The 14,297-nt window shown below is 40.6% G+C and overlaps 1 protein-coding gene across 1 annotated transcript; it reads right to left on the bottom strand.

Annotated features, from left to right (window-relative positions):
• On the bottom strand, positions 1 to 13,407 carry amd1 (adenosylmethionine decarboxylase 1). Its single transcript, XM_008398545.3, has 9 exons — positions 13,078 to 13,407; positions 6,236 to 6,322; positions 5,951 to 6,077; positions 4,811 to 4,913; positions 4,680 to 4,722; positions 3,396 to 3,540; positions 2,153 to 2,245; positions 1,919 to 2,074; positions 1 to 279 (listed from the first exon to the last, which is right to left on the bottom strand). Exons 1-9 carry the CDS (start codon positions 13,188 to 13,190, stop codon positions 136 to 138), a joined length of 1,011 nt encoding a protein of 336 aa, XP_008396767.1. The 5' UTR covers positions 13,191 to 13,407; the 3' UTR covers positions 1 to 135.
• Positions 13,408 to 14,297: the final 890 nt, after the last annotated feature.

The following is a 14,297-nucleotide window of genomic DNA, read 5'->3' as shown; positions in this document are numbered from 1 at the left end:
ACTCAAACTGGAGGGTAAACTCAGGGCGAGGCGGGCAGGCGCCAAGCAGGCGCCGAGGGGCGAGGATGTGGCGCCCGATTGACGGCAGCAGCCGCCACCAACTTTCTTTTTGCGCCTCTTCTTCATTCTCAACCCTCAGCTCTGCTGGTTCTGCTGGCGGTTCTTGGCGTAACTTGTAAAGACGAAATTGTAATCGTTGAACTGAGCCAACTGGCGGTCGAGACGCTTGTAGCCCTCGAGTTTCTGGGGGGAAGAGAAGACACTGCGACACTTGGAGCTCTGTGGAAGGGGGGGAAGGGGGGGAATTGAGTGAAAATATACAAAGAAACAAAGTGCAATTAATCTATATACACAATTGATTTATACTTGATGGACCACTAGGGGTGAGTGTAGCATTCTGAAGTGTAGAACTTCCTTTAGGAAGTCAGCATTTCCTTGTGCAGTGTCACAGTTCTGGAACACATTGCCAATCGATATGTTACCATGTACAGACTTCTGTAAGTTTTCTGGTATCGTAAAACTGTGGCTCCTTCTGCACCAAGTTTATTCGCATAAAATATGCTCAAAATAACTGTCAATATTTACCCATATTTATCTGTGTGTTTAGAGGGGAGTACTGTTTTTATTTTGTTCTTATGGTTTGTGCAGTGAGATCATTTGTCCTCAGGTTTTGTATTGTTGCATGTTGAATTTTAATACTACTGTATGATTAAATGCTACTACAGAAGGTAGCTATAACCTGGTACAGTACATCTCTCCGTCAGTGGACGGTCTGACAGGCTTCAGTGGATGTTGTACACTGTCCCATTTTAAATAAACTCAATTAAACCAGAACTTGCTTTTAATAATTATGGGACTGACTTGATTATATAAAAATAAAACCAGGACATTACCTACTGTATTAATAGTGTCCACACGACATGATGCTACCACTCCCATGCTCTAGTTGGGATGGCCTTTGAGGCTTGGAAGCATCCCACAGTTTTTCCTCTAACATGAGAATTTGCTTTATGTTCACGTATTTGACCGTTTCTGACCACAGGACAACTAGCCAAATATAAAACTTTATTTTGAGTGCATAAACTTTGGCAGCATTTATTTACCACAGCTTAAAAAAAAAAAAAAAAAATCTGGAGCAGCATCTCACTATGATGAGACGTAAAAGTCACTAAAAATAAAACTGGTTAAAAACGAGAAACTTAGGAGATTTATATGTTGCTAAAACTAATTTTCTGGCTGCTACTGGGTGATATTTTTATTCCCTTTTCTAAAGACTTCTGTGATTGTACACAATCTTGCATTTATACATTTTGGCTAAAATTTGTACTTCTTGATAAGAGTAATGACCAAAAAAAGGGAAAATACATTAGAAAATGTTACGTTTTTCATACTTCAAACTTGAGACTGAAAGTGAAGTATAACATAAAAGCCAGTATTTAACAATTCCTCAGTTTAAGTATTTAAAAATTAAAGTGAGATATTCGTTTTTGCAACTTAAAACTTTTTTCAATTACTTCAAAGTAGGGAATAAAAGTGATGTTTGAACTGTATTGCACATTAAATAATTAAAGTTTTCTTATTAAAATATGAATTAGTTGTTTTTACCAGCATTTTCTCTTTCATACATTTTTTGTACAAGCTTAAGTAGCTAAAACAGCACAGGACAAATTTTTTTATTTGATAAGTCATCTGAATAATCACCACCTTACTCAGTTACTAAAATAATACCTTACTTTGGTGTTTATCTAACCAACTAAGTTGAGAATAAATTCTAATTCTAACAGCCCTATTTTCAACGATATGTCAATATACCTGGATGGAAATCCAACCTGTTGGGCTTTTAATGTGCCTCCAGATGACATGAGCTGTCAACTGAAGTTAATTAAATGGACTGAAACGACATTACAGCTGCACACACCTGGTTGACAAAAAGTGTAGTCACAAATTTTCCTGGCTTGAACACATCAACGACCTTCCTGATCAGATCGTCGTAGGACGTCTGGGAGAGGTTGGTCTCGAAGCTGACGTAGGAGAACTCTGGCTCCGGGGTGATGTGGATGGTCCAGTAAGTTCCCTGCACGCCACAAACAACAGCAATGTTACCGACGCGCTCGCATCCGTCGGCGCAGAGGACGGCGATGTCGCAACTCACATCAGTCTTCATTCCGTTCATTGAGTATCCACAAGGGTTGAACATTGTGGCGTCGATCACAGAACCTGGTACCAGGTCACGAATTCCACTCCTCTGAGGGCAGAATGGGAAGAGACGGTTAGGACTGGGGATGCACCCATCCGCTGTTTTCACGTACGGTACCGATATCTGAGGTTTACTTCTGGGCCATACTGATCCCACACAGAAAAACTGCTGAAAAACTTGAAGGGTTTCTTTTAAATACAAATACATAAATGTACTGAATTACAAATTTATTTAATAACTCTGCATCAGTACAGCACACTTAAATACACAACAGCTACAAAAGCTTGGTTAAACATGTAAAAACAACTTCAATTTATTCAGTCAGTACAGGTAGGAGAATGACGGCCAATGGAAAAGAAATAAAGAAACTGATAATAGGTTGGCTACCTTGGCTACATGTTCAGAATAAACCTAAAATAAAAATCTTTTTCAAATGGTTCAGAAAGTGCAATTAGGAATTCTAAGTATAATGATTGAATAGGTCTGCTTTTATGACTTTGGCACCGATAACCAATCTGGAATTTTTCAATACTGGGACCAATACAAATATTAAAGAGGCAATATTATGCATTTTATAGCAGAATCAAGTAATTGTGATATCTTTTGCTGTCGTTACAAGAATGCTATATTTATCAAATATGACTTGAAATTTGACTTTGATATTTCATGCCTTGAAATTGGGTCTCTGTCTTTAAAAACTTCTTTCTGAAACTCCTGCTTCAGGAAGTCATACCATTGTTCCTACATTAACCCTTTAACAACATTTTTACCAGTGTTGCATTGAGAAGTAGCTTGTATAATGAATTCAGCAATTGTGCAGTTCCATCAAGTGTTTGTTAATTGCTGCCGCTAGTCTGAAGGAACTCTGTGGGGTAGGACTGCTCTGTGAGGCTCAAGATGAGAAACTGCAGTTCTGAGGAGGAGCTGCGTCTCGAAGGCGGAGCTAGGTCCATGCAGGTGTTTTTTTCAGAGATTGCCATGGAGATTAAAGGATTTCTCAAACATGCATGAAAAAAAATAAAAATCAAGGCAATACTGCAGATTATGTTTTAAATGAGGGAATATTATGATAACATGATGTAAGCTCAAACAAGCTTATGTTGTATAATACTGCCCCTTTAACATCAGATCAGTGCATCTCTAATTAGGACTGTTCCCCCGTCGCGCCAAACAGCCACTGCTGCTTCAGGTTACTTACACGAGTGACCTCACTTGCGGAAACACCGTCTTTCATGTAGAACTGGTCCATAATGGCTGGGTCGAGGTCGCTCATCAAAACTTCCAGCGTCTGATCGGCCTTCTTGTTCTCCCAGTACTCCGGCAGATCCAGGGTGAACAGGTACCTGCAAGGCAACGGAGCGGTCAGGACGATTCACGGGGCAGGGGCCTGACGCCTCGGAATGTGCTGCCATTAAGCATTCAGCGGTTTTAACAACAGGAGCCTTCTTGGTGCACGTTATCCAGGAGAGCGGTGTTCTGGAGGAGCCCTGCAGACGTAACATCTGTCTGTTTCTGAGAAGCGAAACCACGCAAAACAACAAAAAAAATCCTGGTAAAAGTGCACATCGGACCGCGCAGAGTAAAACACAGAGTTCAATTGATCAGTCAGATCCAACTGACTGATGAATTAGCGCAGATTTTTCTGCAGATGGGGACCAGGAAGAAGTGTGTTCAGACCCCCAGCGGGTGAAGTGATGGTAATTTAAGTGAAGTCGCTTAATTTAATTAGAAGTTATTGAGGCCATGATCAGTGGTTTTTGTCAATACGGAGAAAAATGTCTACATTTATCTGCTTAATTTGTGACGGGATCTGGATTCACGGTGAATATTAGCTAAACCGCAAAAAATGCGGCTAAATAGCCGATGTTAATATGATTGTAATTTCACGGATAAAAATGGTACATGACAGATTTTTTTTAATTTTTTTATGTTGTCGGTCAAGATAACGGATAACAAAAAAAGTCTTGCGCGACCTGCCGCCCTGACACCAACTCACACACATCGTCATTCACAGTCTTACTTGTAAATCAATTTTTATTTCGTTGGACATTTTGATGTTAGCTTGTCGATGTCTCAGTTTTATTCGCTGGGAAAGCCAATAAACAGCTTGAGGTGATTCTGCTGCTCTCTAGTGGCGAGAAGCCGCAATGTTGGCTGGTAACAATCGGAATGCATTATGGGAGATGTAGTTTGTAGTCAATTCGTGCTTAAAACCCATTTTAAGTCAATCATGGGCCTATAAAACGCTTGGAGGGGCCACATATAATGTCATGGCAGGCCACATGTGGCCAGCGATCCTCGAGTTTGACACATGTGCTCTACAACTAGATGGTTCATCTGTTCAGAGATGAACATGAGAAGTTCTATGTGTCGTCGTTTATGGCAGAGGAAGCTTACTCAATTCTGTTGAATGCCTTTCCAGTGAAAGCAGCAACACTGGACATGCACTTTAGTTCCAGCCGGTCAGCTTCGGGACACTTACCAGCAGTCAGAGTTCAAACGTCCCATGCAGTAGGCTGCTCCGTCTGGAAGGAAATCAGAGTTTGTATTATCACCGGAATCCCAGACTGTCCGAGTTTTACGACTACACTTGGTCAGACCTGCTTTACGTACTTGGGAAAATTTGGCTAAGAAAATCCACTTCCTCCTGAAAGTTTCGATGAGGGAACTCCTGGTGGGCCGGCTTCATGAAGTTCTTACGGGAATAGAAGAAATTCTGCAACAAAACGCACCCAAACGTTACCCCACGGTGAAACTGTCCACTTACTAGCTGTTTCCATTACAAATGTGCTTAAGACTTTTGATATTCTGCTAATGTTGGAGAAAAAAAAATGCAATTGTGGAATTTGCATTAAGCAAGAAACGCAACTAAAAATCACATTAAAATTTGTTCATGTTTTAAGTTAACAAAAAACTGCTGAAAGTTTACATAAGAGCTGTGGATTCATCACGTTTCAAATGTCAAAGTCAACCTTTGATCAACTGTGTTGCCGTCATAGTTCTGGAGCCAGCTATGCATTATTTAAGGAGAGCAGAAGCTATAAAAGAGCATGATGCAAATTAAGTGTTTCCACTAGTTTTGCAAAATACACAAATTTGAATATAGCTGAAAAAAAAAAATTCATACCAATGCAAAAAAGATGAGTGAAAAACTTTTTTGAGCAATTTCACAGTAAATGGAAATGCAACTACTGTCACTGTGCAACCCCAATGTTGCACAATGACATTTTATGTGACGGACTAACAAAGAGCCACATTTTGTGAAGTGGGAGCAAAGTAGTATAGGCAACAAAAAAAATAAAAATGTAGTTTTCATCCCTTGTTGCTCCCACTAAATAAAATCTAGTGCTACTGATTACATCCAGAAACCGGTTTAATCAGTAATTTGAGCGCCTCAGTGCAACTAAACCCAATGCAAATGGATTTTTTCGGTTTCTGGACTTGGAGGTTGGTTAGAACAGTATCATGAAATCCTAAACTGTACAGAAAGCCAACACGGCATCACCCTGAACACATCATGGAGGCTGACCTTCCAGCAGGACAACATCCTGGATGAGCCACAGCTGCAAAGTTGGTCAAAACGTATTCATGTCTAAACTTTGAATAGAGAATAGCTGGCAAGTTTAAATACATTGAGGTTTGAACATTAATAAAAGCCTTAGCAAGGGTCTTCTCCTGCATCATATACATAAAGCGTAATGAGTTTTATTATGAAGGAAGTGTGTGTCTAAATGAAGGCAGTGTGTGTCCAACCTCGATGGCGTCGAAGCCACAGTACTCCCTGGCGAGCTCCAGCAGAGGCACCAGTGCTTGCAGTAAGAGGGTGGTTCCACATGTCTTCAAAATGAAACGTCTCTTGGAGACAAACATGCTACTCTCACTGTGGCGCAGAGAAAAGAAGAAACTTTAATAGTAAAACTTCATTATATACTACTGCAGCAGAGAAATCAATCAGTAAAGGGTTAATCCACACCAGTGGTGTCTGGAATTGGACACCACTGAGCCAGATGATGTTTGGAGAGGACAGGCCATTCTTACCTGAGTATATAAGCTTCCTGCTTGTCAGTCTTTGTCACACTTATGATCAAACAATGCACATTTTCCAAAAGTTTGTCCCACTCAAACCTGAAAAACAGAGGAGGAGGAGGATAGATGTTGGGATTACTCTGCACACCTTCCCAGTGCTGCAGCGTTTGAACGTTCCTATGTTCAAACACACCTCAACCAAAACGCCTTCATAGCATGTCGGCGTGTTTTACACATCCACGTCAACCAGTCATTTAATTCAGGTGTGTTGGAGCAGGGACGCATCCAAACGTTGCAGACCGCTGTCCTAAAATATGTCGTAGGAAGGGAACCTAGTGTTTGCAAGACATTCAGTATCTACCAGTTGACCATTTTTAATCATTGCAGTAATTTACAAAAATGTGCTTGTGTGGCCCGAAAACCTTAAAATATAATAACAAATTTCAGCAAAATGAAATTAATAGCCGAGTAAAAAGGAGATAAACACTGTACGCTCCTCCACAGGAGGATCGATACTTGCTGCTGCTCCTCCTGCCCTCCCACCAGGACCGGGGGAAAAAAAAAAAAAAACAGCTGCAGTGCAAAAAGCAGCTGCGTCACGTTTTCCAACACAGCCTTGGAAGAACAGTCTGGGACCATTCACAGCTCGGCATCAGCCATTAGAGAAAGCTCGGGAGAAGAGCGCAGCGCTCAATGGGGACTGTACCAGCAGCTACCCCGGCCCTCAGCTAGTAACCGTTCCATCACACACACACACACACACACACACACACACACACACACACACACACACACCCCCGATGGACATCAGCACATACTTGAATGAGTTTCTGTCTGCAGATGAGGTGAATGTCTATTACTATACTTTGTTTATGCCACAATAAATCAGATCAACAGCTGATCTGTAGCAGGGATGGGCGATATGGACCTAGAATTTGATTACAATAGTTTGTAGTACCATTGTGATACTACAAATGATAATGAAAAACTATTACACAAGGTTTTCCCCAGAAAACTTGCTACGCCTGGTAGTTGGGTGACTTGGCTACACCAGTCATTCATCCAGCAGCCTGTGGTGTTTTTGAGTTAAATGTTTAAAGTTGAAAGAAAATTAGAAAATATCACTTTATAAATATGTGCTATTGAAAGATTGGAAGATTAATACCTGAACACCAACAATAAATTCTTAAAAAATGCAAACATTTAAAAAGAAATAAATAAGCAATGCTTAGCCTGGTGGGGGCACAAGTAAAGCCTGGTGGCCCACCAGGCTTATAACACACTGGGTGAAATCCTGCTTTTTGTGTTGCGTTTTTAAGGATTTAGCATTCATAGTGTCAAACAAATACTGTTCTTTGGAAAATGTTCCAATTTTAAATCGGCTCCTTCAGGGCGCCACTTACTGCATGATTTGCAACAAACGGCTCACAGTAACTACATTTAATCACATTTTCAAATTTAATAATATTTGTGGAAGAAAGTGAAGAAAATAAATGTGAAAGTTTCCAGTAACGTCGGTTTTGTTTTTTAACATTAATGCACATTTATCAAGACAGTAAATCAAAATTTGCGTAAAATTTTCTGAATAAATGGCAAGTTACACAATAAATGCCCACCTATAATATATAATCAACAGGTCAATGTTTAGAGTCTGGATGAACACATGAAGGAACTAGTTCAAGTTCTGATATTATTTGTCTCATCTATCATTGCCCAACTCCACCACCTTAGATCATATTATGTTTCAAGTTATCCAGTTAATCCACAGTACAAACGGTGGCTGAGGTGTTGCAATTCCTCACATAGAACAGTTTTGTAGGAAGGGCACAAAATTTAGGATTTGTGATTGTGTGCAAAGTGGTTCTATGTTTAGTTAGGTTTCACTTTGAGATGAAGTCACTTAGAGGAGCTGCTGTCAGTAACTCTGTCTTCAGTGTGGAAAGTACAGCTAGTTCAGTGCTGCAGTGTTTTTGTACTTCTGCTCTGGTTCTGTTGAGGATTTCTTCCCGTTAACTGACCCCCTCCACCATGCACATCTCTGCTCGGTGTGAGAGTCCGCTGCCAAGTTAACGGCTCGATGCAGTCAACCGGGGTGGGCATTATCGTATTGTTTATCATGAGAAATTTAAGAATTTTTATTTCATGTCGTGTTAAATCAAAATAAACAGGACTGTTTGGAGAGCAATGCACTTTGGCTAATATACTTTGAGAGTCCTGAAGTTGTATTATTTTATGTTAATGTAATATTTAGCCAGTAGGACAGTCTCACAGCAGCATGCTCTGACCACACACACACACACACACACACACACACACACACACACACACACACACACACACACACACACACACACACACACACACACACACACACACACACACACCAAAATGCTAAAGCTCACATTGAGCAGGAAGCACATGTTAGGAATGAAGCGTTGCATGTCGCAATATTTACAGAGACCATCACATGATTTTCTACATCGCGCAGCTTTACTCTAAAGTCAGCGACTGAGTTGTTCAGAGAAAACTTTGGAATTGGAATAATGAACTGAACTTAACGGCACTATATCTACAACTGGGCTGGAATGTATGGAACACACTGAATATGACTGTAGACAGAAAACAGCCAATTTAATCCACAGAGCATTTGTTGTGAATACAAATAAGTTTCCAAAAGGCTTCCAATTAATTGCTTGGATTTGAAAAATCTCTTCATAAATAGACCAATACATCTTCATGTGCCAGACCTGTACATGAAGTTATGACATATTAGAGATACACTGATTAGAATTCTACAGTCTGTTTTCAATACCTGGCCCATTCCCTACAGAACAGAGACCCTAAACTATGATTACACCAATGTTTCCAAATCCAGCATGTTCCACCAGAGATGTAGTCTGAAATCTGAAGAGGATAAAGTTGTTGTAGTTCACTCAGCCTTCCTGGGAACAGCTAACTGCCTCACTCATCCAAAATAATAAAAAAAGAGATTTGATAAGAAAATATTCAGAATTAATTTTAAAACACCTTACTGGTACTGGAAAAAGCTCACTAAATCTTCCTGCAGTCACAATTTCTACACTGATCTGCCCTATGTTCTGCCTGATAAAAAAACAAAAACACAAAAACTGGTCTTGAGTTTGTAGCAGTCTGGCCACCAGCAGGGGGGAAAAAAATCCTTCAATGTCAGTCACCAAAAGATTTCTTGGTGAATTGCTAATATTGTTGAAGGAGCTTTTAAAGATTTATTTTACAGTTTACAAAATTAAACAGGAGGTCAGGAAGCAAAATAAAAACTATGCTCATTTAGTCCCATCTTCATGTGGGTGGAATCTCGGTGCACACTTATCGGCTCACAGATCAGATACTTGAGACATTTGTAGCAAGGAAAATAATTTATTCAGTACCGGCAGGATTTCATGACTGCTTTTGTGATCACTGATTTTGTGGTGCTACTTTAGAAATTTCAAAGGAATTTTGTATGTTTTCCTCATTAAAATTCCTTTTAAAATCTACATATGGAAGAAAAAATAGAGAAATGCTTTTCCATTCTTTTAACCAACTTGAATAGCTCAAATTTTGTTACTCCCATATTGATCATGGACTACAACATCAGGTAAGGCTTAAGTAGCAGTGTGGTAGAAGAAAGATATACAGAAATACCTGCAGGTGGGACTTGGACAGTTAAGCCCAATATTTTTCACCATATCTGAAGAAAAATAATCTCATAAGACCAAAAAAGTGGGGCTTGCATGAATTTCCAGGTGTTTTTTTTTTTTTTTAAGTTATCGTTTACAAGAAAACACATGTTTACACCGTTTTCTCAGAAGCTTCCCTACAGACAAATATGACTTAGGGATTCTGACTGCAGGGTGGGTGGGGGGGTCTCTTGAAGCCATCTTGACTCGATATTCTTTCTGATCATCTCCAGCAACAGATTAAGACTTGGAGTGGTGAAAGGCAGTCAGCTTCATTGAGATATTCCAACAGCAGGCTGCATGCTCGTTTTGCAAAGCATTTAGGTCAAACAACAGTGACCATTGGCTCTACGGGATGGTGCTACAGGCCGCCATTTCACACACAAACGCATGGGAGGACTGTTGCAACATGCCTTCCTCGGCCCATTGCAACAATGTTACCAGAAACCTGAGGCAGCTCCTGTTTCACAGCGACATGCACACCAGAGGCTATTTCAGAGCGCTCAGTGCGATCCCATTTCCTCAAGAAACTCCTGGGAACTACCAGGACCTGCTGGTCTTCACCCGTTCAACAGGTTCACACGGACCTTCAGAGCATTTAGCTCAGGAAAGGAAGAACTCCAGGTTTCTGGTTAATGCCATTTTTCTGCTTTCATGTCACTCAGACAAAGTTTGTAGCATCCCACACACGCAAAAAAAGAAAACACCCATAGCATTTATGAACTAAAGTTTAACATGAGCAGGTTCTTTCAGAGCACGATACCAACAGCCACATTATCAGATCTAAAGTTTGATACCACAGCCTTTCCCAGCCTTTGGGAAAGTTGCCCTGCAGTCACCAGCAGCAGACCATAAGATCTGAGGCCTGACAGCAGAGGTAATCTGAGCAACGGCCCCGCCGGTCACTCAGATGCCCTTGTGGACTTATTTGGACACTGGCTGATGTCCAGCGGGCTTGATCCACTGACTGGGTCCCCGTAAGCCGCTAATCTGTCCTTTTGCTGTAAATTAATGCCACTCCTCAATCGCACCACTGGCCACACATACGCATTTGTTCAATTATAGAACCTAAATTATTCCACCAATCAGACTTTTTCCAAAACACAAATTTTTCTTTGAGACATGTGAAAATGTGAAAATGAAATGTTCACATTTCATTTTTCTGGAGGGTAGAAAACAAAAAGGGGAATAAATGCCACACATCAGGTGAGACTGCAGGCTCTTTCAATATAAAAGTTGTAATACCCCCTCCACACCCCATTTATGCTTTAAGATATAGGCACCACTTTCATTTCTTTAAAACCAAAAAGTGTGTTTATAGGCTGAAAACAGTGAGAATTCATTTTCTCTCATTCATTAGGTGCAAACAGTTTGAGCTGCAAACCAGCATTCAGAGCTGATCAAAACCAAAACAGGCCTATTCTGATCAGATGTATGAATCACTATTCTGCTCACCTGCTGTGTCTATGATCAACTTTTTTTTTTTTTTTTACATAACCTTTTGAGGCACATGCAAGAAGTGAATTTTGTTGAACTGAACCAGGGCAAAGGTCAACAGTTCCCCACGTGAATCTTTGTGAACCTCCTGTCCCATCATCCTGTTCAAATGCAGCCGAGGGCCACTGAGCAAATCAGAGTGCAGAACCCTTGAACCAATCAGAGGACTGGGGAGGGGAGCGTCCTCATGGCTGGAAACGTGACTCGTGCAGGGACCAGTAGGGATTTTTTTTTTTTTTTTAACAAAACAATGAAAGTCAATCTTCAGGACTGCAGATGACTGGACAGAAACGCTTAATTCGGGACCTAAACCGTACAACAAAAACTGATGACCAGTGTCTCTGTGCGCCTCCCACCTGACAGAATTCACCTGAAGAACGGAACCCAGTCAGAAACAAAAGCTTGTCCAATAAAAGGATGCATCTGATGAAACCGTCCAGAAGCGGTTCTTAGAACGGTGAGCGCAGCAGTGGCCATGCTACAAGTCAAAGGAAGGCCGACCACATGCTTCACGCTCCCCTCCCTCCTTGTTGTTGAATGACGCAGAGAGAAATAAACTCAACGACAAACGCAGCTACAGTTTGACAAGACAAAAATGGAGTTTGCTTTTTTCCCCCCCGCTTCTCGAATGTATTCAAACCATCAAACCAACCACGCAGACAGCAACGTGACAGAAGTATACGAGCAAAGACACGACGCTGAAGTTGGCATCAGTTTTGTCACGTCAGTAAAGGGCTATTTCAACACTTCTAAAGGAACCCGAACTACCCATGATCAGTTCCATCTTAATTTAGAGTCCTACTTGAAAAGTGTAATACTTTGGTCAAAGTTATATTGGGTAATTCTACACTAAATAGATCCGTAGTACAGCACGTTATGACATGTTTCACACGTTCACTATATTTACCAAAAACAATGCGTCTCACTAATGTAAAATCTATTCGTGTTTCTACAAATTCATATTTTGCGAAACCCAGATTCCATAAAAAGCAGCATAATGACGCTTTAATGAAAGTCGAAACTCAAAAGCTCCGAATCTGATACCAACTTCGGAGTCATGAGCATAGGGAAAGGTTTAAGAAAATTTATCAAGCCCGCCTAATTTTGGCAGCAAAAACTGACAGACATGTCAGTGACGGACGAATCAGTCACCTAAATAGCACAGCATTTTAAGATCCAAATAAAGGCCAATAAAGTCAGCAGGACAACGCTTAAAAGATGTTGATACTTTTCTTTTAGGAAGTAGCATGAGTTACTCGGCTAATAACCGCTTGCCCACCTGCTAGTCTACGTATTTCTAAACACGACAGAAAATATCCATTACGAACCATAAAGCGTCAAGTAGTGGAATAGGAAGAACTGATAAACTTAAAGTACGATGAATGAATGAGTCATCCTCTGAGTAGCACAGTTAAAGGGGGAGGTGACCATTTTCCAGAGATGGTGTTAGCTAACTCGCTGGTAGGGGGCTGTAAGGCCAGAAACTGCTTCGGTTCTCAGCAGGCCAGATTCGGGTAAACCAATGACAGTCTCTGGGGGCCTGGACTTTATAACATATTACTAACTACATGTCACACAATACCTGAAGTATGGTCAAGGCTTACCGCAATAGGCTACACAGACATGACATGACAGTGCAGACAAGAAAAAGACTCAAACCTCGGGATGGTGCGGAGGTCCCCGGTCCCTTTGGTCTCGTCCTGGCGAGAGAACCACACCTCCAGCAGCTTCTCGGTCCCCTCGAAGAAATGTGCACCGTTATCCTCCATCATGAGACAACAGACACCCAACAGAATTATTAGAACGTCAGTTACAACGTTTACAGCTTATTTAATCCTTCCTCGGTTAGTTATAATTTATTGAGGTACAGTCCTTTAAGCAATCCAGGTGTTAATTATCTTGAGTTACCGCCTTCCCTTTTGCAGAGAATACCGTAAGCGAGTGCTAGCTAATATCGCCGGCCATACTGTGTAAAGCGCTGAATGAAGTGCGTGTGTTGCTTTTATACCAAAGCTTCATTACGTCACTACTGCGTCGAGCCAATCTGACAGCAGGGCCACTTCTTGTGATTTCTGATAGGTCCGAGGACATGTCACTTATGACAGAGAACGGTTTCCTCACGTGCCCTTCTACAGGTACTAAAAATTACCGCACAATGGGGATTTGTTGTTTTTATACGACATAATATCAAATATTGGGCATTACTATTTGATAATTCTTCTTTTTTATTTGAATTTGTAAAACTTTTTTGTTAAGAAAAAAAGATGTGTATGTTTTTTGTGCAAACTATAATGGGAAAAAGAAAAATACATATTTTGAAATGAGCTAAAACAGTATTTTAATAATCAAATGAAATATTTATTTGATTTTTATTCTATTTTTTCTGACCGATTTTTATTCTAGGTCAGAAAATATATTTTTTTATCCATACAAGAATTAATATTCAGCTTAAGTTTAATTGGAGTATCACACATCCCTGCATATTTATATGACCAGAAATGACAATTTGAAGATGTCTAGGTGAGAGCTATGCAACAGCCGCTGTTTTTACCAGACACCACCACTGTTGCAGTGTAAGCAGGTACACTGCTACATATTCTTCAAGACAGTTTGAGAATGGTACAATGACAAGCCTGGACTTCCTGAATAACTTTGTGAATCCAGTCATTGTGTCACTACATAAACAACACAGGCCTCATTTCACATTCATGGCGCCTCCAAATCATCAAGATTGCATCATTAGGGTATGGACACTGGAGACTGGGGTTCCTCTAGCGGAGTGACCTGCAATTTCTCCAGACTTAAGTCCCATATGAAAGCCAGAGAAACAACTCTAACTCTGAAGGCCACCTTTCAAGAAGAGTGGGATGCCATGCCTC

This window comes from Poecilia reticulata, chromosome 21 (genome assembly GCF_904066995.2).
Source record: "Poecilia reticulata chromosome 21, P_reticulata-male-v2, whole genome shotgun sequence".
Classification (NCBI taxonomy): Eukaryota; Metazoa; Chordata; class Actinopteri; order Cyprinodontiformes; family Poeciliidae; genus Poecilia; species Poecilia reticulata.
This window is presented reverse-complemented; position numbering and strand designations above follow the sequence as displayed.